This window comes from Bos grunniens, chromosome 15 (genome assembly GCF_055505025.1).
Source record: "Bos grunniens cultivar Pamir isolate PY7600 chromosome 15, Bosgru_T2T1.0, whole genome shotgun sequence".
NCBI classification, from domain to species: Eukaryota; Metazoa; Chordata; class Mammalia; order Artiodactyla; family Bovidae; genus Bos; species Bos grunniens.
In genome coordinates this window covers 82,510,430-82,535,019 of record NC_141179.1, presented here as the reverse complement: position 1 = coordinate 82,535,019, position 24,590 = coordinate 82,510,430, and the positions used below count along the sequence as shown (strand labels likewise).

The following is a 24,590-nucleotide window of genomic DNA, read 5'->3' as shown; positions in this document are numbered from 1 at the left end:
ACGAATATTCAGGACTGATTTCCTTTAGGATTGACTTGTTGGATCTCCTTGCTGTCCAAGGGACTCTCAAGAGTCTTCTCCAACACCATGGTTCAAAAGCATCAATTCTTCAGCACTCAGCTTTCTTTATAATCCAACTCTCACATCCATACATGACTGCTGGAACCATAGCTTTGACTAGACAAACCTTAGTTGGCAAAGTAATGTCTCTACTTTTTAATATGCTGTCTATGTTGGTCATAACTTTTCTTCCAAAGAGCAAGTGTCTTTTAATTTCATGGCCACAGTCACCATCTACAGTGACTTTGGAGCCCAAAAACGCAAAGTATGTAGCTGTAAGATAAATCAGTATGTAACTATAACATATTTGCTAGGTTTTTTGCTTCAAACCTATGCTCTAGATCAGAGAATTGTGAAGAATAATTTATTGCCATCATAAAGTGATAAAATAACAGGGTGTTTATATAATTCCAGTGCAAACTCTTTGCTGTTTACCAGATGCTCTTTGCTTTCTCATTACTACAGAGAATTTAGAAAATTCCCATGAAGAATGGCACAGAGGTGACGGACTTCATCCTGGTGGGTCTAACCAATGCTCCAGAACTTCAGATCCCCCTCTTTATTGTGTTCACCCTCATTTACCTCATCAGTGTTTTGGGAAACCTGGGGATGATCACACTGATCCTGTTGGACTCCTGTCTCCACACCCCAATGTACTTTCTCATCATTAATCTGTCTTTGGTGGACTTTGGCTACTCCTCAGCTGTCACACCGAAAGTGATGGCTGGGTTTCTTAGAGCAGACAAGGTCATCTCATACAATGCCTGTGCTACTCAGATATTCTTTTTCGCAGCCTTTGCCAGTGTGGAAAATTTCCTCTTAGCTGCAATGGCCTGTGATCGCCATGCTGCAGTGTGTGAACCCCTACATTACACCATCACCATGAAGAAGAGTGTGTGTGCCCATCTGGCCATAGGCTCCTATGTCTGTGGATTCGTGAATGCCTCCATCCACGTTGGGGGCACGTTCAGTCTTTCTCTGTGTGAGTCCAAGCTGGTCCATCACTTTTTCTGTGATATTCCAGCTGTCATGGCTCTCTCTTGCTCTGATAAACATGTTAGAGAGGCGGTTCTCATTTTAATTTCAGGCTTTAATGTCTTTTTTGCTCTTCTGGTAATATTTATTTCCTACCTTCTCATATTTATCACTGTCTTGAAGATGCACTCAGCTAAGGGATACCAAAAAGCTTTGTCCACCTGCGCTAGTCACCTCTCAGCCGTCAGCATCTTCTATGGAACAATCATCTTCATGTACTTAGAACCCAGCTCCAATCACTCCATGGACACAGACAAAGTGGCCTCCGTGTTCTATGCTATGGTCATCCCCATGCTGAACCCTATAGTCTACAGCCTGAGGAACAAAGAGGTGAAAAGTGCATTCAAGAAGGTTTGGGGGAAGGCAAAATTCTCTCTAGGATTTGCATTTTAATGTATTATACAAAATAATGTAGTTTCATTTGTCTCAGGTCATTCTATTCTCTCTTTTTAGCCATACAATGCATTTAATTCCTAAAGTTATAGCCTTACCACTTCAAAAATATGTTGTTTAGGGATAATAAAATATGTCTGGAAATGTAATACTTGAAATAGTATAGCTCGGGGAAAGAATAAGATGTTTTGGGCCTTGCTTCTCACAAACCTTAGTCATGGATTTGATTTATTCACTTGTTACACAGGCTTTTTCTCTACCACATGTCAGTGCAAATGTACATGTAAATCAGTGATACAAGCAAGGCTATGATGAGAAACACATACGTGTGCTCTATGTGGGCATGAGACATGTGGTCACATACATGGCAGTGGTGTAGACGTCAGTGATACAGCGTAGGTAGCTTTTAATAAAATAAGTTAGGATGACTGTAACCTTATGTTTAATTTATTTATTTAGCTGAATATCTCTTCTACGTGTCTTAATTAGAGAAATATTTTGTAACTCTAAATGAAAGTATGTGCCTTATTGGCATACATTATTGCTGCTGCTGCTGCTGCTGCTGCTGCTGCTAAGTCCCTTCAGTCATGTCCGACTCTGTGCAACCCCATAGACAGCAGCCCACCAGGCTCCTCTGTCCCTGGGATTCTCCAGGCAAGAACACTGGAGTGGGTTGCCATTTCCTTCTCCAAGGCATGCATGCATGCTAAGTTGCTTCAGTCGTGTCCAACTCTGTGTGACCCTATGGACAGCAGCCCACCAGGCTCCTCTGTCAACAGGATTCTCTAAGCAAGAATACTGGTGTGGGTTGCCATTTCCTTCTCCAACATATTATTGAAAGACACATAAATATCACATTTAAATGGAGCTATATTTCTGTCTTGACTGAGTCATTTTGAAGGACCAAAAACCAAACATTTGGTTTTATGAAAGGATGAAAACCCTAGAAGAAAAATGGAGGAAAATAAAAGCATGTTCAGTTCTTCACAGATGAAGAATTTTTCATCTGTGATATTCACCACACATTTTCACAATGTTTAAACATGTCCTGAGAGTTGTTGTTCAGTAGCAAAGATGTGTCTGACTCTTTGTGATCCCATGGACTGTAGCATGCCAGGTAGCCTACTAGGCTCCTCTGCCCACAGGATTTCCCAGGCAAAAATACTGGAGTGGGTTGTCACTTCCTTCTCCAGGGGATCTTTCCAACCCAGGGATCAAGCCCGCGTCTCCTGCATCGGCAGGTGGATTCTTTACCACTGAGCCACCAGCGAAGCCCAGTCAGTACATTTTTCTGCCTACAAATGCTGTGGAATGGTTAATGTTCATACTTTGGCTGAATTAGGTCATCTCTTGTCACTCCCAATGTCTGCTTCCCCACTCCATTCATTCTGTGATCCTCCTGCTGTTTCCTGACAAGTCTACACATGCTTCTGTTTCATTGCTTTTGTGCCTGAGGTTCCTTCTGAATGGAATCTCCACTTAGTTCACTCAGGGTGTCTTTAAGTGTTATCCTAACATGGAGAGCTTCCCTGATCATTGTTAAAAGTAGTCACTCTCTCCTCCCTATGCACACATACTCCTCATCCTGTTGAAGGAGGAAACAGAACAGGCTGTATCTTGAAAGTAGGACTCCATCTTGGGTTGGACTGTGGACTTTGAGCTCTAGGCCAAGTATCTATGGAAATGACAAACCAACTGGAAAACCAGGCCCCTGAAGGAAGAGCCCCAGGGCTCGTACCTAGACTCTCCCTGGCCTAAAAGAATACCCTAAATATTTGTGTAACCAAATAGAATCATACATTCTATTAAGCTCATTAGGGTATGACCACAGGCCTATTGATAATTGTCCACGGTTAACTACCTAGGCTTAAGGCATATGAATCCCGGGTTAACTTTGATTGTCAGGGAATTTGGGGAGGTGAGTTTGGGCACCGTACACTTAGGGTATATAAGGTTTTCACAAAAACTGGTCGGAGTCCTTGGCTAAGAGGAGACTGCCTTGGGCCCGCCTGTGTAATAAACTGCACTCCACTATCTGCATTGTCCTTCTGAGTGAGTTTGTTTCCGAGAACGCGTGGCTACAACAATGCCTTGTACAACGGCAAGTAAGCACCAAATGAATTCTATTTGGTAAATCATAAAAATACATTAATAAGATCATATAAAAGTTTACTCAGTTAATTTGGAAAATTACTTCATACATACTGATTATACTTCTAACTGAAATGCTTCATAATATTAATATAAAAATACCTGTCAGTAATAAACATAACATACATTCTATATCATTATGCATTTAATTTGATCCTCAGGGAACTCGATTCTATACTAAAACTTCAAAGGGAACATGCACCAGTGGCTCCTTTTTCTGTCTCTATCTGATTGTAGACTTCACCATCTCAGCATTGGTAAGATCCTACTGGAACGTAGGAAGACGATCATGCTGCTACGTGTAGGCAGTGAAGTATATCATAAGGTTCACATCTGTCTTTATTATGATGTTTCTCTGTTGAAACTTATTTAATGTTAGAGCTATTTTTGAGTTATAGCCAGTTTTTGAAGATCATGTAGAATGTTCCCATGTGAACTTGTATAGGCTGGGAACTGTGCAGCTGTGGTTATGTTAAGGGTTTCAGACTGAGCAACTGTCCTGGATTATACATGTGGGCCCTAAAGGAAATCACCTGTATCCCTGTAAGAAGTCAGAGAGAGATTGGCTCACAGAGGAGGGGAAGGCGGTTTAGCTATGGAGACAGAGATCGGAGTGGTGCAATTAGCAGAAGTGGAACAAGCAATAACGGATCCGATCCTACAGCCTCCAAAGGGATCACCACTAATTTGGCACGGTGAAACTGACTTTGGATGCCCAGCATTTGGAACTGTGAGAGAATAACTTTCTGTTCTTTTAAGCCGCCAAGTTTTTAAGTATTGATTCTGGTTTGGGGGAAGAGGAAAAACAAGAGCATTATGCCTAGAGCATTCTGTAGTGCCACCAAGTAGAGAAATGCTCAAAGAACAGAAGGCTCGTGCTATGTCAGGGAGACAAAGGATCCAACTGAAAAAGTTTCACATGGTGAAAACGGGAATAATTAGAGCAAAAAAATAACCTGGGATTGGATTACAACCCAAGGCATAAATGTATGAGAACACACTAAAAAAATACATGACTAAGTAATTAATAAATCAGGAAGAAGAGACAAATCTCACTAACAGAACTCTTGTTAGAACATTGCCCCCTCTAGGAGGTGGAGCTTAGTTCCACAACACCTGCAGTTCAGTAAGCTCGACTTAGTGACTTATTTCAAAGAATATAATATAGTCACAACCTGAAAGTAAAGAGCTATTTTATTTGGTGGGAATGTTTAGGCCTCCGAGCCAGGGAGACAGCATCTCAGTAGCTCTGAGAAAACTGCTCCAAGGAGGCAGGAGAGGAAGTCAGGCTATATATAAGTTTGCAACAAAGGGAGCAGGCAGCCTGAACATCAAAGATCAGGTATCAAGTTAAGGAATTTAGCATTCTATGCACAGAAAGATGCAAGCCTCTGGGCTCTGTGAATTCTTTCCTTTCATATGCACCTCCACTCTCTGGGGCCACTCCTGTTTCCTGGCTCCCCCTAAGGGGTGGTGGATGTGCAGATGGCTGCTTCTTGCCTTCCCCAGGTCCTCAGCAATCACCCTGAGGGGTGGAGGCATCTGGGGGATCCCAGCTTGGGGAGCCCTCATTCATATTTGGAGGCCAGAAATCGCTGATGGCTGTGACATTTCTTGCTTATTGATATGGCAGGAGATATTTTCATTTCACCATAAAAAGTGAAAAGGCTAACATTGCAACAGAAAGAGCCACCATTCTACTACCTGTTTCTTTGTATTTAGTTTTCTTAGATCCACACATAAGTGAGATCAGGCAGCCATGTTCTTTCTAGTTCTGACTTATTTCACTTAGTATAATGTCCTCCAGGTTTATTTATGCTGTTGCAAAAGGCAATATCTCCTTTTTTAAGGCTGGATATTACTCCATTGCATGTATATATGCCACAATTTCTTTTTATATATATATATACATTTTTTGCTTTATTTTTTATTTTTTAACTTTACAATATTGTATTGGTTTTGCCATATATCAACATGAATCCGCCACAGGTATACATGTGTTCCCTATCCTGAACCCTCCTCCCTCCTCCCTCCCCGTACCATCCCTCTGGGTCGTCCCACAATTTCTTTATCCATGTATCCTTCAGAGACACTTAGATTGTTTCCTTAGCTTGGCTATTGTGAATAATGCTCTGAAATACACACATAGAAAACCAAGTAACTGTGTGAAAAAATGTTTATGTCGATTACATTGACAGCAACAATCATTTCACTGTGTACATGTACATCAAAACATCATGTTGCACTCAAATACACGCAACAGTTATTTTTTACATTTTAGTAAATAAGTAATACAGGATATGGAGAAAACTGGGTATGGGTTTATTAGTTTCATATGGCTTCTATTGCAGATTACATATTTTTATTGTCTGTTTTCCTTATCTCTACTCGAATCTGTACTATTTCCTGCTTTCTTTAAATTTTGGTTTTAGTGAGCACTTCTTTTCCCTTGAGATCTTTACTCATTCCTGAAATAAACACTCACAGCTGTAAGGATCTCTATGAACACTGTTTTTGTTAACTATTCAATATTTGATATGTAGCATTTTCATTTTTATTTGTCTTAATCTATTTTTTATTTCTCTTTATTTGTAATCCCTAAACACTAGAACCAATGTAATGTCTCTGGCACTACTGGTAAAGAACCCGACTGCCAACACAAGAGTTGCAAGAATTTGACCCCGGGGTTGGAAACATCCCCTGGAATAAGAAATAGTAATCCCTTTCAGTATTCTTGCCTGGAAAATTCCATGGACAGAGGAGCCTGGCAAGCTACAATCTGTAGGGTTGCAAAAAGTCAGACATGAGTGAAGCAACTTAGCATGCATACACGCACCAACAAGGAGCTGATGAAAATGGAATACTATTCAAAAAATTCCACTGATAGTCAAGTTAACAGCACTGATGGATGTTAATTGCATTATAGTAAGTGAAAGAAACAAGACTCAAAGACCAGATATGCTAGAATTCTAATTAAGGATATCCTTGCAAAGGCAAAGTTTGTACACAAGGCATTTGTGAGGTTTCTAGGGGCCACAGGTAGGAGAAGGAGTGGATCAGAAAGAACCACAGGTTTGTCTACATGATAGAATGGTTTTATATCTTGATTGCAGTAACACATAACTATATACATTAGGCCAAATTTTAAAAACTACATACAAAAAAAGTATATTTTAATATTTGTGAATTTTGTATTTAGAAAAACTCAAGAGGAAGGAACAAGTAATACAAAATATGCATGCACACTCATATGCAATAAGGTCCCCACAGGGTGTTCAATTGCTTCTTCCCTGGGAAGGTGGGGTGAGGAGCTGTAGATGGTCCCATGGGGGCATCCCCGAGAGCTCCATGTCTCTATAATTCACTCCTGGTTCCCTTGCACCCACGTCTGAAATACCAACACTCCACGCGACATCGTTTTAGAGGGGCCTGACTGCATGCCAAGCTCCTTGATCATCGTATACTCACCCGAATGTTAATCATCGTCATTGCACACAGGTCTCCCTACTACCTGAGGATTTGCTATGAGCCTACAACCATGGCCAAGAAAACTACCTCTATGTAAAAATTATGACAACCTTCTCTTATTTGCCATTTACAGTGACTAGATCTGTAAATTATGTAAGAGAAGTTATTTTATTATGTTTATCCTACAAATAAGGAGAGGCTAAATGACTCCTTCCAAGGCACAATAAGAATCGATCATGGATTTGAAATTTGAACCCAGGCTCCTCTGTCTTTGTTAGTCTTTTTCCTCCGTATTTCTCTGCTTTAGAGAATTCAGAACCTTTTGACCACTACCCTCTTTCATTACTGATGAACTACTTTATGGCTGAATTTCTCACTTCACACTCACTATTCAAAATTGATTGTCTCTTCTTGTCAAGGATCAAGGTAAGCTACTGTATTCCGTGTATATCAACGTGTGTGTGCTCAGTCTCTCAGTCATGTTTGACACTTTGCAACGCCATGGACTATAACCTGCCAGGCTCCTCTGTCCAAGGAATTTTTCAAGTGGTTGCCATCTCCTTTTCCAAGGGATGTTCCTAACCCAGGGATTTTTAGTAAAAAGTACAATCCATGTAAAAGCCTTGAGGAGACTATGCATATGATGAATTATTAGAGTACAGGAGAAGACGCTTTGATTATTTTTATAATAGTAAGTAGAACCTGGAGTATAAATGTCAAAACTTTGGTTAGTAAGGGATTTGGTGATAATTATGAATCCTGCTGCTTCCTGAATAAGTGAAATTGAAAGTCACTCAGTTGTGTCCAACTCTTTGTGACCCGATGGACTATACAGTCCATGGAATTCTCCAGGCCAGAATACTGGAGTGGGTAGCCTGTCCCTTCTCCAGGGGATTTTCCCAACCCAGGAGTCAAACAGGGGTCTCCTGCATTGCAGGTGTATTCTTTACCAACTGAGCTACCACGGAAGCCCTGAATAAAGAGAAGTTAAAAAAATAAGATAAATGATACTTTGATTGTGTAGGTGTTAATTTCAGCTGGTCTCCCATTGGAGGTTTAAAACAAAAGCATCCCTAGCAAGGTCAAACTGCAGTGTAACCTTTTCCCCATAACCTCATCCTTATTATTACAGGCACCTTTAAATATGCTGACAATGGAGTATATAAACGCACACATATTTTTTATTATATTGAAACTGGATTTCAATCTTGAATCCCGAAATTTCTTCGTACAATGAAATTGTAGAATATCACATAACTTCTCAAATCTCTAATTCTTGCAACGGTAAAATAAACGTGATAACACTACCCACCGTACATACACATATATATACACACACACATACATATACACACACATACACACACTTGTGTGCATGCTAAATTGCTTCAGTTGTGTTCGACTCTTTGCAAGCCTACAGACTGTAGCCCGCCAGGCTTCTTGCCCTCCAGGCAAGAACACTGGAATGGGTTGCCATTTCCTACTCCAGGGGATCTTCCCGACCTAGGGATCAAACCCACACCTCTTATGTCTCCTGCATGGGTAGGCGGGTTCTTTACCACTAGTGGCCACATGCACAAACTTAAATGTAAAGCTCTTAGCATGGAATCAAGATAATTTTGAAGTACAAGTTATTAATGACATAATGTACAAGCTAATTGGGTACTTCCATTTCATTACAATTTATTATTTTGAGGGTCACTTTTCCCTTTATTTCTCATTGCTCCAGGACATCTCATGGTTCCCAAATAGCACTAATGGCAAACAGCACGGAAGTGACTGGGTTCATCCTCCTCGGACTATCCAGTGCCCCCGAGCTGCGGAGCCTCCTCTGTATCATGCTCACTCTCATTTACCTCGTCACTCTGGTCGGAAACCTGGGAATGATCACACTGATTCTCCTGGACTCTCATCTGCACACACCTATGTACTTTTTCCTCAGTAACCTGTCTCTGGTGGACTTTGGCTACTCCTCGGCTGTCACTCCGAAAGCCGTGGCTGGGTTACTTATAGGAGACAAGTTCATCTCCTACAATGCATGTGCTGCTCAGATGTTCTTCTTCGTCGCCTTTGCTACTGTGGAAAATTACCTTTTGGCCTCAATGGCCTATGATCGCTATGCAGCCGTGTGCAGACCTCTGCATTATACCACAACTATGACGACAAGTGTGTGTGCACATCTTGCCATAGGCTCCTACATCTGTGGGTTTCTAAATGCCTGCTTCCATGCTGGAGACATATTCAGTCTTACTTTCTGTAAGTCCAACACGGTCCATCATTTCTTCTGTGATGTTCCAGCTGTCCTGGCTCTCTCTTGCTCTGAAAAACACGTTAGTGAAGTAGTTCTTGTTTTTATGTCGAGCTTTAATGTCTCTTTTGCTCTTCTGGTTATACTGATTTCCTACCTGTTCATATTTGTAAACATCTTGAAGATGCACTCAGCTCGGGGTCACCAAAAGGCGCTGTCCACCTGCGCTTCCCACTTCACTGCCGTCTCCATCTTCTATGGGACCGTTATCTTCATGTACTTACAGCCCAGCTCCAGGCACTCCATGGACACAGACAAAGTGGCATCTGTGTTTTATGCCATGGTCATCCCCATGCTGAATCCTGTGGTCTACAGCCTGAGGAACAAGGAGGTCAAGAGTGCATTCAAGAAGGTAGTGGAGAAGACAGATATATCTATAGGGTTGGGACTTTAACATTGTAGTATGCACAGTAACCTCACTTAACTCCTCTCAGACTTTCCCCATGTAACTTGTTACTTTTCAAGTCTGTGAAAAAATTGAAAAGTCTTGAAAAAGTCTTGAAAAAATTTACACATTTGAGGTGACATCTTTATCTTTAAAAATCTGTCATCCAGTAAAAAATGAAACATTTAAAATCTAAAACCTGAATGAGAATGGCTAATGGCAAGCTTTAGAAATGTTAAGACCCACTTGTCAAAACGTATTGATGCTATTTGATTTACTCACTGTTTCACTTACATTTGGTTGACTACCTGTCAGTGCAAACATAAATGCTAAAACAGGGGTATAGTCAAGCCCATAAACAAAGGTGCAGGTATGTGTCTCATGTGGGCAGAGACACACTGGAAAGAGAAATTTGTCACAGGTAAATGAAACGTGGCTGGCACGAGAAGAACAAAATAATGCCCTTTGCAGCAACATAGATGGGCCTAGAGACTGTCATGCTGAGCGAAGTAAGTCAGGCAGAGAAAGACAGGTATGTGATATCCCTTGTATGTGGAATTGGAAAAAAAGTGGTAAAATGGACTTATTTACGAAGAAGAAACAGGTTCTCAGACTTTAAAAGCAAACTCATGGTTACTAGGAGGGAATGGGGAAGAAAGGGATAAACTGGTCAATTGGAACTGACATATGCACACTACTCTATGTAAAATAGAGAGCTAGTAAGAGCTTACTGTGCAGCACAGGAGCTCTACTTAACATTCTGTAATGACCTACATAGGAAAAGAATCTACAAAAAGTGGACATATGCATATGCATAACTGATCCACTTTTCTGTATAACAGAAACTAACAAAATATTGTATCAGCCATACTCCAGTAAAACTTCTCTTAAATGAAAAAATGGACTGTGGCTAGTTTTTAATAAAAGTACTTTTAGCAGTTATTTGACATTAAATATAGAATTATGTCTATTTGTAGTTATTTCTTTTGTTGAATAACTGTTCTGTGATTCTGAATAGGAGAAAAATCATTATTTTAAATGAAACTATGTACTCTTTTGGCACATTTTATTAAAAGATATATAAACATCTTGAATTAATATTTCTTCCTGACTGAATCACAACACATTCACACTACAATTTTCAACAAGATAAAATAATCAACCCAAATCCATAGCTCACCCTAATGGTATTCTACATGCTAATGGTTTGGACAAATGTATAATGAACTGAATGCATCATTATAATACCATGAAGAGTATTTTCATTTTCCTAAAACTGCTCTTTTTAAATTTTTATTTTATATTGGAATGTGAAGCTCGTGATAAAGAATCTGCCTGCCAATGCAGGAGGTTCAGGAGACATGGGTTCGATCCAAGGAAGATCCCCTGGAGGAGGAAATGACAACCCACTCCAGTATTCTTGCCTGGAAAATTCCATGGACAGAGAAGCCTGGCAGGCTACAGTCCATGGATGTGCAAAGAGTTGAATACGACTGAGTGACTGAACACACACATAGTTGATTTAACAATATTGCGTTAGCTTTTGGTGTACAGAAAAGTGATTCAGTGTATACACATTCTTTTTCAGGTTGTTTTCCTGTATAATTTATTACAGAATATTGAGTAGAATTGCAGGGCTACACAGTAGGTCCTGGTTGATTATCTGCTTCGCATATATTAGTGCGTTCATACTAAGCTGTTTCAGTCGTGTCTGACTCTCTGCGGCCCCGTGGACTGTAACCCTCCAGGTTCCTCTGTCCACATGATTCTCCAGGCAAGAATACTGGAGCAGTTGCCATGCCCTCCAGGGGCCCTTCCCCACCCAGGGATGGAACCTGCGTCTCCTGCGTCTCCTGCACTGGCGGGCAGGTCCCTTACTTCCAGCACCGCCTGGGAAGCCCCATGCATAGTAGTGTGTGGGTGTTAATCCCAAGCCCCTAATTTGTTCCACCACTTCACCTTTACATTCTGATAACGTAAGTTTGTTTTCAAAGTTTGTGGGTCTGTGTTGTAAATAAGTTCATTGGTATCATCATTTCTTAAGATCCCACATGTGAGTGGAATAAGATTCCACACATGTCTTTCTCTGTTTGACTTACTTCACTTCGTACGACAGTCTCTAGCTCCAGCCATGTTGCTGCAGATGACATCATTTCATTCTTTTTTGATGACTGAGAAATATTCCTCTGTATATACCTACCACATCTTCTTTATCCACTCATCTGTCAATGGACATTTAGGTTGTCGCCATGTCCTGGCTGCTGTAAATACTATCTCAGTGAACACTGGAGTGCATGTATCTTTTTGAACTATTGTTTTCTCTGAAATGTGCCCAGGAGTGGGATTGCTGGATCATGTGCTGGTTCTAAGTTTAGCTTTCTGAGGAACCTCCATACTGCTGTCTGTGGTGTACGAATTTACATTCCCACTGACAGTGTAGGAGGATCCCGTTTTCTCCCCATCCTCTCCAGATTTTTTGAAGGTGGTCATTCTGACCATTATGAGAATCTAAAACACAAACAGCACAAAATGAAAACAAACTCATAGAGAAATAACTGATGGCTGCCCGTGGGGTGGGGTAAGGCTGCAAAAGAGGTGAAGGGAATGAGAGGCACAAACTTCCAGTGGTAAAACACAGGAGCCATGAGACCATGATATACAGCAGAGTGAATACGGTAAATGATATTATTATACCTTGGAAAAATGACATAAGACATAAATTTAAATTTAAAAACAAATACCAAATGATGGTAAAAATGTAAAATAATTTTAATGCATTGCTGGTAAGAAATTGAAATAGTAGAACACTTCAGAAAATATCTTGGCAACATTTCATTTAAATAAACACATAGTCACCCTATCATCAAGCAACCCATCTCCTAGATATTTATCCAAATGATGTGAATGCTTGTGTTCAAATATCTTAGGCAAATGTTTATATCAGTTTTATTTGTAATCACCAGACCCTTGAACCAATACAAATGTTCCTCAGCTACGAAGCAGGATGAACCTGTAATGTCCATTGTGCAGAGTATGATTCTGCAATAAAGCTTCCGTTATGACACACGTAATAACAAGAGTGACTCTCAAATGCTAAGTGAAAGATTACCAACTCAGAGTATGTATTCCGGGATTGCAGTGAAGGACATTGTTGCAAAGGCAAAATTCTGATTGTCAGGGGCACTGGATAGGAAAATGTGTTTATCCAAAGAAGTTTATAGGAATTTATTCAGGTGATAGTGGTTCTTTGACAGTAAATTTGACAAAAGTCTTAGAACTGTACACTAAAATTTTGGATATTACTGTATGTAAGTTATATGTTCATAATAAATTGACCAAAATAACAAGAAAAAAATGAGTAGTAAAAAATATGTGTGTACAAAGGAAATAATCAGAATGGTCCCCACAGACAGTTTAATTGCGCCTTTCCTGGGAAAGTAGGGTGAGAAACTGTAGATGTGCCCACAAGGGAAATTCCTGGAGAGCTCTGCGTCTCTATAACACCCTCCATGTCCCCCAGCATCAGCCTTTGAAATCCCGGTATCAATGTGACCTCATTTTAGAGGGACGGCTCTGCATGCTGAACCCATACAGCCATCATTTATTCATCTGACTATTCATACTTGTCAGTACACAGAAGCTTTACCCCAGAATTTTATATGTACCTGTACCCATAGTCAGGGAAACACCCCCAAATAAAAATGAAATTGACTGGCGCTTAAAGGATAATCTCTTATTGGGATTTGTTATTTACAGAAACAATTCTGTGAATTATATGACAGAGGTAATCTTACGAAGTTTATTGTTCAAAGGACCAGGAGATAAGGAGACAGAAAGAATGCATAGGAAGTTCAGGAATTAAACTATGTTAATATTCTTTCTTCCATTTTCCTGCCTTAGAGACTTTGGAATCATAAGACCATTATTGGAAGGAGAGCTCCTCTGACAGTATTTCTGCATCATTCTACAGCTGATATCGAGGTAAGACTGGGATGCAAACGTCAAACTTCCATCAGTAGAGTTTACTGATACCCAGGAAACCCCATCCTGCTTTCCAAAAGACATGAACAGAAAAAAAACCTAGGTAGATTCTCTGATTGATTTAATGGTAATTTCATCTTGTTCATCAAATATTGGCTGCTCAATAGAGGTAAGAAACAAATCAATACTAACAAATGAACAAAAAAAGCAGAGGTAAAAAAATACGCACGTTACTGAGTCCAAGCTTGCTTGGCTTGCCGCGAGAAAAGTCAGTGAATCTGAGATGAGGTGCTGGGACCAGGAAGGGACCTTATTTGGAGCTGGCTGGTGGAGAAGACCGCAAGCTAGTGTCTCAAAGTAGTCATCTTGTCGGGGGCTTGGGGGCCAGGTTCTTTTACGGATCAGAGATTTGGGGGGCAAAGGGGAGGTGAGGAAACAAAGTAAAAAGACCGTTTAATTCCTGCAAATATCTCCTAGACTGGCAAGCCTCAGGTAGGGGGACGCGTTCACTTCACTTCCTTAAGTCATTTCATCGCTGGCGTGAAATGGAACATCGCCTGCCATATCGGCTAACAAGGATGCCACACCTATCTGTGATTCTGGCCTCCCAAAGTGAATTCTGGGGCCAAGACAGTTAGCAGCACGTGAGGGGCACGGTCACCGCACCTTGGGACACGAAGGCCTCAAGAGTGTGGCACCCTTCACGGGCGGCCGGATCAGGATTTCTCTCTGGGGCAGGCCGTTGTGCATGTCTGTAATAACAAAAGTAGCAAAATAGGGGTTAAAGTCACAGAAGCAGATCCAGTGTAAAATCAAAATTAACCCTTCCTGGTTACACTTGAACTGTAACAGTACCTGGGCTTCCCTGGTGGCTCATTGTAAACAGGCCCCCTGCCAAATGAATTCTTCAGTACCACTTTTCTAGATTCCTTATATATGTGTTAGAACGCGTTATTTATCTTTCTCTTTCTGACTCACTTCACTGTGTATAATAGGTCCTAGGCTCATCCACCTCATTAGAGCTGACTCAGATGTGTTCCTCTTATGGCTGAGTAATATTCCATTGTGTATATATCCACAACTTCTTTATCCATTCATCTGTCAATGAGCATCTAGCTTGCTTTCATGCTCTAGCTATTGTAAATAGTGCTGCAATGAACAGTGGGAGAAATGGGAGAAGGAGACATAGAGAACAGATGTATGGATGTGGGGAGAGGGAGGAGAGGGTGAGATGCATGGAGAGAGTAACATGGAAACTTACATTACCATATGTAAAACAGATAGCCAACGGGAATTTGCTGTATGGCTCAGGAAACTCTAACAGGGGCTCGGTGTCAACCTAGAGGGGTGGGGTGGGGAGGGAGATGGGAGGGAGGTTCAAAAGGGAGGGGATACATGTATACCTATGGCTGATTCACGTTGAGGTTTGACAGAAAACAACAAAATTCTGTAAAGCAATTATCCTTCAATAAAAAATAATTTTAATCTTAATTTTTTTAAAAAGAAGCTACCTGCCAATGCAGGAGAAGTGGGTTCAATCTCTGGGTCAGGAAGATCCCTGGAGAAGGAAATGGCAGCCCACTTCAGTGTTCTTGCCTGAAATCCCATGGACAGAGGAGCCTGGAGGGCATAAAGACTTGAATACATCTTAGCGACTAAACAACAATCAGATCAGATCAGTCACTCAGTCGTGTCCGACTCTTTGCGACCCCATGAATCACAGCACGCCAGGCCTCCCTGTCCATCACCAACTCCCGGAGTCCACTGAGACAATAGCAACATGAAAGTGTCTAACAGGAATTAACAAAATCCAAACTGCATTTTGACCTTTTCTTCATAATTTCATGCTTATTATTACTAGAATGTGTAGACATGTAAGCAGTGAATGGCTAAATGCATAGACTTTTAATTTGACCAAAAGTGGATTTAACTCTTGAATCTTGACTCTCATACTAGCTGTGCAATTTTAGAGCAACACATAACTTCTTAAGTCTTTAATTTCCTAATGGTAAAGTAGAAATCATAATGCTACTTACCTTACACACACACACACACACACACACCACTCGTTTATCTATAAAGAACTGGTTGGTAGCAGAACATAGTATATGCTAAAAGTGGTCATGTGTGTTTGGGCTGGTAAACATAATATCTTCAAGGTACAGGCTTGTAAAATGAAGTTGCAAAAGTTTTAGGACGAAAATGTTCAGTTCAGTTCAGTTGCTCAGTCCTGTCTGACTCTTTATGACCCCATGGACTGCAGCACGCCACACGTCCTTGTCCATCACCAACTCCCAGAGCTTACTCAGACTCATGTCCATTGAGTCGGTGATGCCATCCAGCCATCTCATCCTCTGTTGTCCCCTTCTCCTCCCACCTTCAATCTTGCCCAGCATCAGGGTCTTTTCCAATGAGTCAGTTCTTTGCGTCAGGTGGCCAAAGTATTGGAGTTTCAGCTTCAACATCAGTCCTTCCAGTGAATATTCAGGATTGATTTCTTTAGGATGGACTGGTTGGATCTCCTTGCTGTCCAAGGGACTCTCAAGAGTCTTCTCCAACACCACAGTTCAAAAGCATCAATTCTTCGGCGCTCAGCTTTCTTTATAGTGCAACTCTCACATCCAACTCTCGCATGACTACTGGAAAACCCATAGCTTTGACTAGATGGACCTTGTTGGCAAAGTAATGTGTCTGCTTTTTAATATGCTATCTAGGTTGGTCATAGCTTTACTTCCAAGGAGCAAACGTCTTTTAACTTCATGGCTACAGTCACCATCTGCAGTGATTTTGGAGGCCCCAAAAATAAAGTCACTCACTGTTTCCATTGTTTCCCCATCTATTTGCCATGAAGTGATGGGACCAGATGCCATGATCTTAGTTTTCTGAATGCTGAGCTTTAAGCCAACTTTTTCACTCTCCTCTTTTACTTTCAACAGGAGGCTTTTTAGTTCTCCTTTGCTTTCTGCTGTAAGGGTGGTGTCATCTGAATACCTGAGGCTATTGATGTTTCTCCCGGCAATCTTGATTCCAGTTTGTGCTTCATCCAGCCCAGCGTTTCTCATGATGTACTCTGCGTGTATGTTAAATAAGCAGGGTGACAATATACAGCCTTGATGTACTTGTTTCACTATTTGAAAACAGTCTGTTGTTCCATGTCTAGTTCTAACTGTTGCTTCTTGACCTGCATACAGATTTCTCAGGAGTTAGGTAAGGTGGTCTGGTATTCCCATCTCTTTCAGAATTTTCCACAGTTTGTGGTGATCCACACAGTCAAAGGCTTTGGCATAGTCAATAAAGCAGAAATAGATGCTTTTCTGGAACTCTCTTGCTTTTTCCATGATCCAACAAATGTTGGCAATTTGATCTCTGGTTCCTCTGCCTTTTCTAAATCCAGCTTGAACATCTGGAAATTCACAGTTCATGTACTGTTGAAGCCTGGTTTTGAGAATTTTGAGCATTACTAACATGTGAGATGAGTGCAATTGTGTGGTAGTTTGAACATTCTTTGGCATTGCCTTTCTTTGGGGTTGAAATGAAAACTGACCTTTTCCAGTCCTGTGGTCACTGCTGAGTTTTCCAGATTTGCTGGTATATTGAGTGCAGCACTTTCACAGCATCATCTTGTAGGATTTGAAGTGGCTCGACTGGAATTCCATTATCTCCACTTGCTTTGTTCATAGTGATTATTCCTAAGGCCCACTTGACTTCACATTCTGGGATGTCTGGCTCTAGGTGAGTGATCACACCATCATGATTATCTGGGTCATGAAGATGTTTTTTGTATAGTTCTTCTGTATATTCTTGTATATTCTGTATAATACCTTTTCGTATTATCTTCTGCTTCTGTTAGGTCCATACCATTTCTGTCCTTTATTGAGCCCATCTCTGCATGAAATGTTCCCTTGGTATCTCTAATTTTCTTGAAGAGATCTCTAATCTTTCCCATTCTATTGTATTTCTTTGCACTGATCGCTGAGGACAGCTTTCTTATCTCTCCTTGTTGTTCTTTGAAACTCTGCATTCAAGTGGGTATATCTTTCCTTTTCTTTTTTGCCTTTTGCTTCTCTTTTCTCAACTATTTGTAAGGCCTCCTCAGACAGCCATTTTGCTTTTTTGCATTTCTTTTCTGTGGGGATGGTCTTAATCCCTGTCTCCTGTACAATGTCACAAACCTCTGTCCATAGTTCTTCAGGCACTCTATCAAATCTAATCCCTTGAGTCTATTTGTCACTTCCACGTATAATCATAAGGGATTTGATTTAGGTCATACCTTTGTTAATAGTTAGCATAAGATAGATGTCCTTTCAAAGGCGTCCAATTCAAAGTAAAGTATTTAAAATACTGTCCCTGCAGCAGAAGAGATTCTAATGAAGTATTTTACAACATGGTGCTTGCCACCAAAATAGTGTTGAGGGGAAGAACTGATTCTGACTCCCTGATGAAACTGTTTCTTTGACTTGTCTTTGTTGCTTTTGTTAGTATAATCGCACATCAAGGCCTGCCTCAGAGAACCCTGCCCCTCTGCCAGACTCAAACTGAGGTGCCTTTGTTGAGAACCCTGTCCACCTGTGGATGGCAAGAAGGAAGAAATTAACACATCCCCTGCCCGGGGCTTGCCATTCTAGGAGGTATTTACAAGATTAACGGCTGTAGACTCTGGAGCCTACTGGAGGCTCTGGAGACACCTTCTGGAGACACCCGCTGGAGACACCTTCAGTCTCTCCTTCTATACGTTCAGTGTGGCCCGTCACTGTGATGTTCCAGCCGTCATGCTTCTCTCTCGTTCTGATAGACATGTTAGTGAACCGGTTCTAGTTTATGTAGTGAGCATCAATGTCTTTTTTGCTCTCCTGGTTACCTTGATATCCTGTATATTCATATTTATCACCATCCTAAAGATGCCGTCATCTGCAGGGCACCAGAAGGCTTTGTCCACCTGTGCTTCCCACTTCACTGCCGTATCCATCTACTGTGGAACGATTATCTTCATGTACTCACAGCCCAGCTCCAGTCACTCCATGGACATGGACAAAACGGCCTCTGTGTTCTATGCTATGATCATTCCATTGCTGAACCCTGTGGTCTACAGCCTGAGAAACAGGGAGGTCAAGAGTGCATTTATGAAGCTTGTTGTAGAGGCAAAATTGTCCCTAGGATTATGATTTCAACAATGTAAAATGATATCCTGACCAATAAAAGGTCTCTTGTCCTGAAAAAAAAAAAGAAACACTAGATCCAGAAATATAATACCTAAATAAGAATGGCTAAGATGTCTTGTCTCTGACTAATTTAAAACCTTATTAAGGACATTGGTTTATTCATTTATCCTGCATGCGTTTTTAACTAAAATATTTAATTCATGTATTAGAATATACATACATGTATAATAGATTTCTATTTCTTTGGTTAAATGCTAAACTCTTATCAGCATTTAATTTAAACGTTAAATTTGAAAATAAAATGTTGTACTATTAAATACAAGTATACCATTTGGGGGAGCACATATTATCAAGAGATAAATAAAGCATCTTAAATACATTAATATTTCCATCTTGACTGAGTCATTTGATAGAACCAACATGCTCATTTTTACAATTTTCAAAGGATAATGTAGCCAGAGTGTAAGAAAAATGGAGAAAATGAAAAGCATTTTAAACCCGAGATTTTTTTTGAAATATTTACTTACTTATTTGGCTTAGTTTTGGGTCTTAGTTGCAGTCTCTGGATCTTTGGTTGTGGTGCACGGGATCGGTAGTTGTGGCATGTGGGTTTAGTTGTCCTGTGGCATTTGGGATTTAGGTCCCTGACCATGGATCAAACCCACATCCCCTGCATTGTAAGGCAGATTCTTAACCACTGGACCAGCAGAGAAGTCCCTTAAACACAAGATTTTGATGCTGAATATGCTTCTTATATTAGAGTTTCAATTCTAGACCCTCTTTCTGCAGAGGTAGGAAGTGTACACACACATGGCTTGTATGTATTCATCAGTTCAGTTCAGTCGCTCAGTTGTGTCTGATGCCTTGCAACCCCATGGACTGCATCATGCCACACTTCCCTGCTCATCGCCAACTCCTGGGGCTCGCTCAAACTCATGTCTATTGAGTTGGTGATGCCACCCAACCATCTCATCCTCTCACATCCCCTTCTCCTCCTGCCTTCAATCTTTCCCAGCATCAGGGTCTTTTTCAATGAGTCATTTCTTTGCATCAGGAGGCCAAAGTACATACTCATACTTACACTTATTTCTCTACCTATCCATCATACCCACATCAATTAAACATGAGTGCTTACTGATATCTCTGACTCTAATCTATTTCATCCCCTTTCTTATCTGTAACTTCCATCTCTGACAGTGAGGAATTTGACTCCCAACAATTTCCATTCATTAATTTACTCGTGTGACTCCAATTTAAAAGAAACGCAGTTCAAAAATTGCTGATCTATACTCTCTTGAGGAACAACTTGAGTAATTAAAGAACAGTATTTTATAGATCTTTTTTTCATTTTTTCCCTTGCAACTCCCTATGAACACACTGTTTTCCAACATTAGCTTATTTTTTCCCTTCTCTTCAATGAGGCTAAGTCACTTGTAGTACAATTAATTTTTTTAACAATCTGTGTTCACTCCTGTGATTCTCCTGTGCTCCTGGCCAATGCTTTTAAATTTGTATAGATTAAATTTCACTCTATGCTAAGCATAGTTCTATGGGTTTTAACAAACCCATAGAATGAGTCCATTGTTCCATGTCTGGTTCTAACTGTTGCATCCTGACCTTCATACAGATTTCTCAAGAGGCAGGCCAGGTGGTCTGGCATTCCCATCTCTTTAAGAATTTTCCATAGTTTGTTGTGATCCACACAGTCAAAAACTTTGGCATAGTCAATAAAGCAGAAGTAGATGTTTTTCTGGAACTCTCTCGCTTTTTCGATAATCCAGCAGATTTTGGCAATTTGATCTCTGGTTCCTCTGCCTTTTCCAAATCCAGTTTGGACATCTGGAAGTTCACAGTTCACATACTATTAATGCCTGGCTTGGAGAATTTTGAGCATTACTTTGCTAGCATATGAGATGAGTGAAATTGTGCCATAGTTTGAGCATTCTTTGGCATTACCTTTTTTTGGAATTGGAATGAAAACTGACCTTTTCCAGTCCTGTGGCCACTGTTGAGTTTTCCAAATTTGCTCGCATATTGAGTGCAGCACTTTCACAGCATTATCTTTTAGAATTTGAAATAGTTCCTGGAATGCAAAAGTAGGAAGTCAAGAAATACCTGGAAAAACAGGCAAATTTTGCCTTGGAATATAGAATGAAGCATGGCAAAGGCTTAATAGAGTTTTGCCAAGAGAACGTACTGGTCATACCAAACAACCTCTTCCAACAACACAAGAGAAGACTCTACACATGGACATCACCAGATGGTCAATACCAAAATCAGATAGATTATATTCTGTGCAGCCAAAGATGGAGAAGCTCTATACATATACATTTTTACTATAAAGTGAACAATTGTTCTAAATTTTGACATATGTGCAGAGATAGCTGGAGGAGAATGAAAGGCAAAGGAAGGAAACTTATGATGACAATTTTTCTTGTTATCTGTCATTGTATTAGAAGTTTTCTATGTAAGCTTAAATTTAATATTTATAGCTTTGGTAAATAAGTATACTGGATATTATATGGACAGGACTTTTAACAGGAATGAAACTAGGATTCAAGGACTGGCAAATAATATTCCCAAAACCAACTCCATCTAAGTTGCTAATTGGTCACACTTATCTGTATAATCCAGGAAAATTACTAAAGTCCATGCAGTACCCTTGGGTAAATAGTCTCTGGGTATCTTCTCCTAAATGATTATACTACACTTATAATCAGACAAATTGTTCCTTCTAATTCTTCTAAGTTACCATATTTTCTCACTTTATCTCTCTTTTGTCTCTCTCCCTCTTCTCTCTCTCATTCCCTCATTCAATCTTTAAATGAGTTTTTGATTGACTTATACTTTGTTAGTACTATAATATTATCAAATTTTATATTTATAGCATTTTTATTACTTTATACTTTTATCAATACAATCCATTGCCGGGGTCCAGCCCCAGTGGATCCAGGGAATTCGAAGCGGGGACGGCGTTGGCGAAGATCAGGAAACAACTGCTTAATTAAACGTTAATTAAAGATATAAAGACTAATAGAATAAGGATAGCTCAGTGAGAAAATTTAGTGGAGAAAAGAGGCTGAATAATTCAGCCAGAAGGTGAGAGAAAGAATGACATGGGGAGACCAAGTTTCGGTGAACAAGGCCCGCACTTTATTTTCCAAAGTAGTTTTTATACCTTAAGTTATGCATAGAGGATAATGGGGGAAGGGGTAGAGTCATGCAGTAAGCCAGGCTTTCTTCCAGCAAACTTATCATATGCAAAAGTTTAGGTGATTTGCATCATCTTCTGGCCCGGAGGCCTGTTAACATTTTAAGATCCTTTCTTCAGAAAACTTATTTTTCTCTAAAGGTGATTAGTCAGGCGCCAGCCTCCAAAAGCATTAGATAAAGTTGCATTCCTATAGGGCAAAGGTGTGGTGGGCTATAACAAGAAAAAGAATTAACTCAAGGGTCCAAGGTTACAAACATTAAAGCTACTACTTACACCAATTATATTAATCAATTCACTGCCAGGGACATAGCAGGTAAGGGATATGGAAACTTAGCAGCAAACATCGGCCCAACAAGTGAAAAACCCTTCACCAATACAATTTCTAATCAATCTTTTAACTGATCAAAGGAATCTGTATTTACACAGTTTAGAACATCTCATGCCTCTCACAGTTGGGAGGCTCTGAGCAATCACATGTGGCTGGAAGAACCTATTCAGGCAGGCTAGAGGACTTCCAAAGGAGTTTGTAGGTTGAAACACTGTCACACCCAGGAATTATTAACTGGAGCTGTAAGCTAACTCTTTTTTCAGAGAGAGGTAGTGGGGCACAGCCCCCCCCCCCCCGCCCCATAAAGTCAGAGGTGTAGGTGAGAGCACAAAGCAGAAAGTAGGCAGACTCTGGTTTTGGGGGTAGATACTCGGGAATTTCCAGGGGGACTCCTGAGGCTCGATCCCGCCTTTGCGTATGCCGAGCCTCCTTCCTCATGACCTTTGCCACAGGCAGAGCTCCTCACGCTGGCTCCCAGCAATCCATTGTCTGCTATGTTAGTTCTAAGAGCATTAATAGTACTAATAATAACAGCAGTACTATGAAGAATAGTAGATTTCTATACTACTATGGCTTAATTTACTCCACTCATCTAATTTAAGTGGGGAAAATGTTATTATTCTGATTGTTTGGATGAGAAAAGTGACTCTCAGAAAAATTATTTAATTTGAACTGCATATTTAAAAGGACAATTAAGATTATGGATTTTATACAATTTAGACAATTCTGCATGTATTCTAACATCATTTGAGAGCTGGAAATAAATGAAAGAAAAATCAGTGGTTATCATTTAGCAACACACAATATGAAAAGGAAACCAAGAAATCTTCAAAATAAAATACACATTAATAAAATATGCAGAGATTAAAGAAATACTTTTAAAAAATGGATCAAAGAATAAATCTCAAGAGAGATTTTAAGATATTTTGGGCTAAATGAAACTGATAACACAGCTTATCAGAATTTGTGGGATACAGAAGAAGTAGTATTTAGAAGGAGATTTACAGCATTGAGTGTATATACTGTGAAATAAAAGAAAGATTTAAAATGCATAATCTAAGCTTCCACCTTAGGAAACAAGAAAAGAAGAACAAATTAAATCCAAAGTAGTTAGACAAAAATAAATAATAAGAATTAGAGCAGAAATCTGGTGGTTCAGATGGTAAAGAATCTGCCTGCAATGCAGGAGACCCAGCTTCAATCCCTGGGTCAGGAAGATCCCCTGGAGAAAGAAGTGGCAACACACTCCAGTATTCTTGCCTGGAGAATCCCATGGGCAGAGGATCCTGGTGTGCTACAGTCTATGGGGCCACAAAGAGTCAGACACGACCGAGTGACTAACACTTTCAGAGCAGAAATCAATGAAAGTGAAAACAGGAAGTCAATAAGAGAAAATCAAGAGAAGAGAAGTCAATAAGAGAAACTAAAAGCTATTTCTTAGAAAAGATTGATAAAATCAATAAGCATCAAACCAGACTTACTAAAACACAAAGAAAGAGGACACAAATTATTCACATCAGAAATGAAAGCTGGGATATCATTTCAGATTCCATGGGCATTAGAATGATAATAAAAGAATAGTAGGAAGAACTCTGTGCATACAGATTTAGTTACCTAGATGAAACTGATTAATTCCTTGAAAGCCACAGTTTGCCAAAATCACACAAGAAGACATAGACAATCTCAATAGGCCTATATGTATTAAAGAAGTTGAACTAGCAATTAACAATTTTTCAGAACATAAATTTTCAGTCCAGTTTATTGAATTCTACCAAACATTTAAAAAAAATTATACCAATCCTTTGCAATCTTTTTCAGAGGGTAGAAGCAGAGGGAATGTTTCTTAACTCATTCTATGAATCCAACAATAACCTAATAACAAAACCAAACAAGAGTATTACAACCAAAAAAGACCAATATCTTTCATAAACATAGATGTAAAAATCCTCAAAAGATATTAACAGATCAAAGTCAATGGGTAAAAAGAGTTATACATCATAGCCACCTGGGATTTATCACAGGCATGCAAGATTGTCTATCATTTGAAAATCAATTAATGTAATCCATCAAATAAAGAAGCTTAAAGTGCATTATCATATCAATAGATA

At 39.9% G+C, this 24,590-nt stretch overlaps 2 protein-coding genes across 3 annotated transcripts; both read left to right on the top strand.

Annotated features, from left to right (window-relative positions):
* The first annotated feature begins 543 nt into the window (after positions 1-543).
* LOC147358817 (olfactory receptor 5B2-like) lies at positions 544-1,488 on the top strand. Its single transcript, XM_086342150.1, has one exon. It carries the CDS (start codon positions 544-546, stop codon positions 1,486-1,488), a length of 945 nt encoding a protein of 314 aa, XP_086198276.1.
* A 7,373-nt stretch (positions 1,489-8,861) lies between these two features.
* LOC147358816 (olfactory receptor 5B2-like) lies at positions 8,862-18,943 on the top strand. Of its 2 annotated transcripts, XM_086342148.1 has the most exons (2): positions 8,865-9,746; positions 18,887-18,943. In XM_086342148.1, exons 1-2 carry the CDS (start codon positions 8,865-8,867, stop codon positions 18,941-18,943), a joined length of 939 nt encoding a protein of 312 aa, XP_086198274.1. The 2 variants fall into 2 exon arrangements, with proteins under 2 accessions (XP_086198275.1, XP_086198274.1); XM_086342149.1 differs by lacking the exon at positions 18,887-18,943 and having other exon boundaries at positions 8,862-9,809.
* The last annotated feature ends 5,647 nt before the right edge of the window (positions 18,944-24,590 follow it).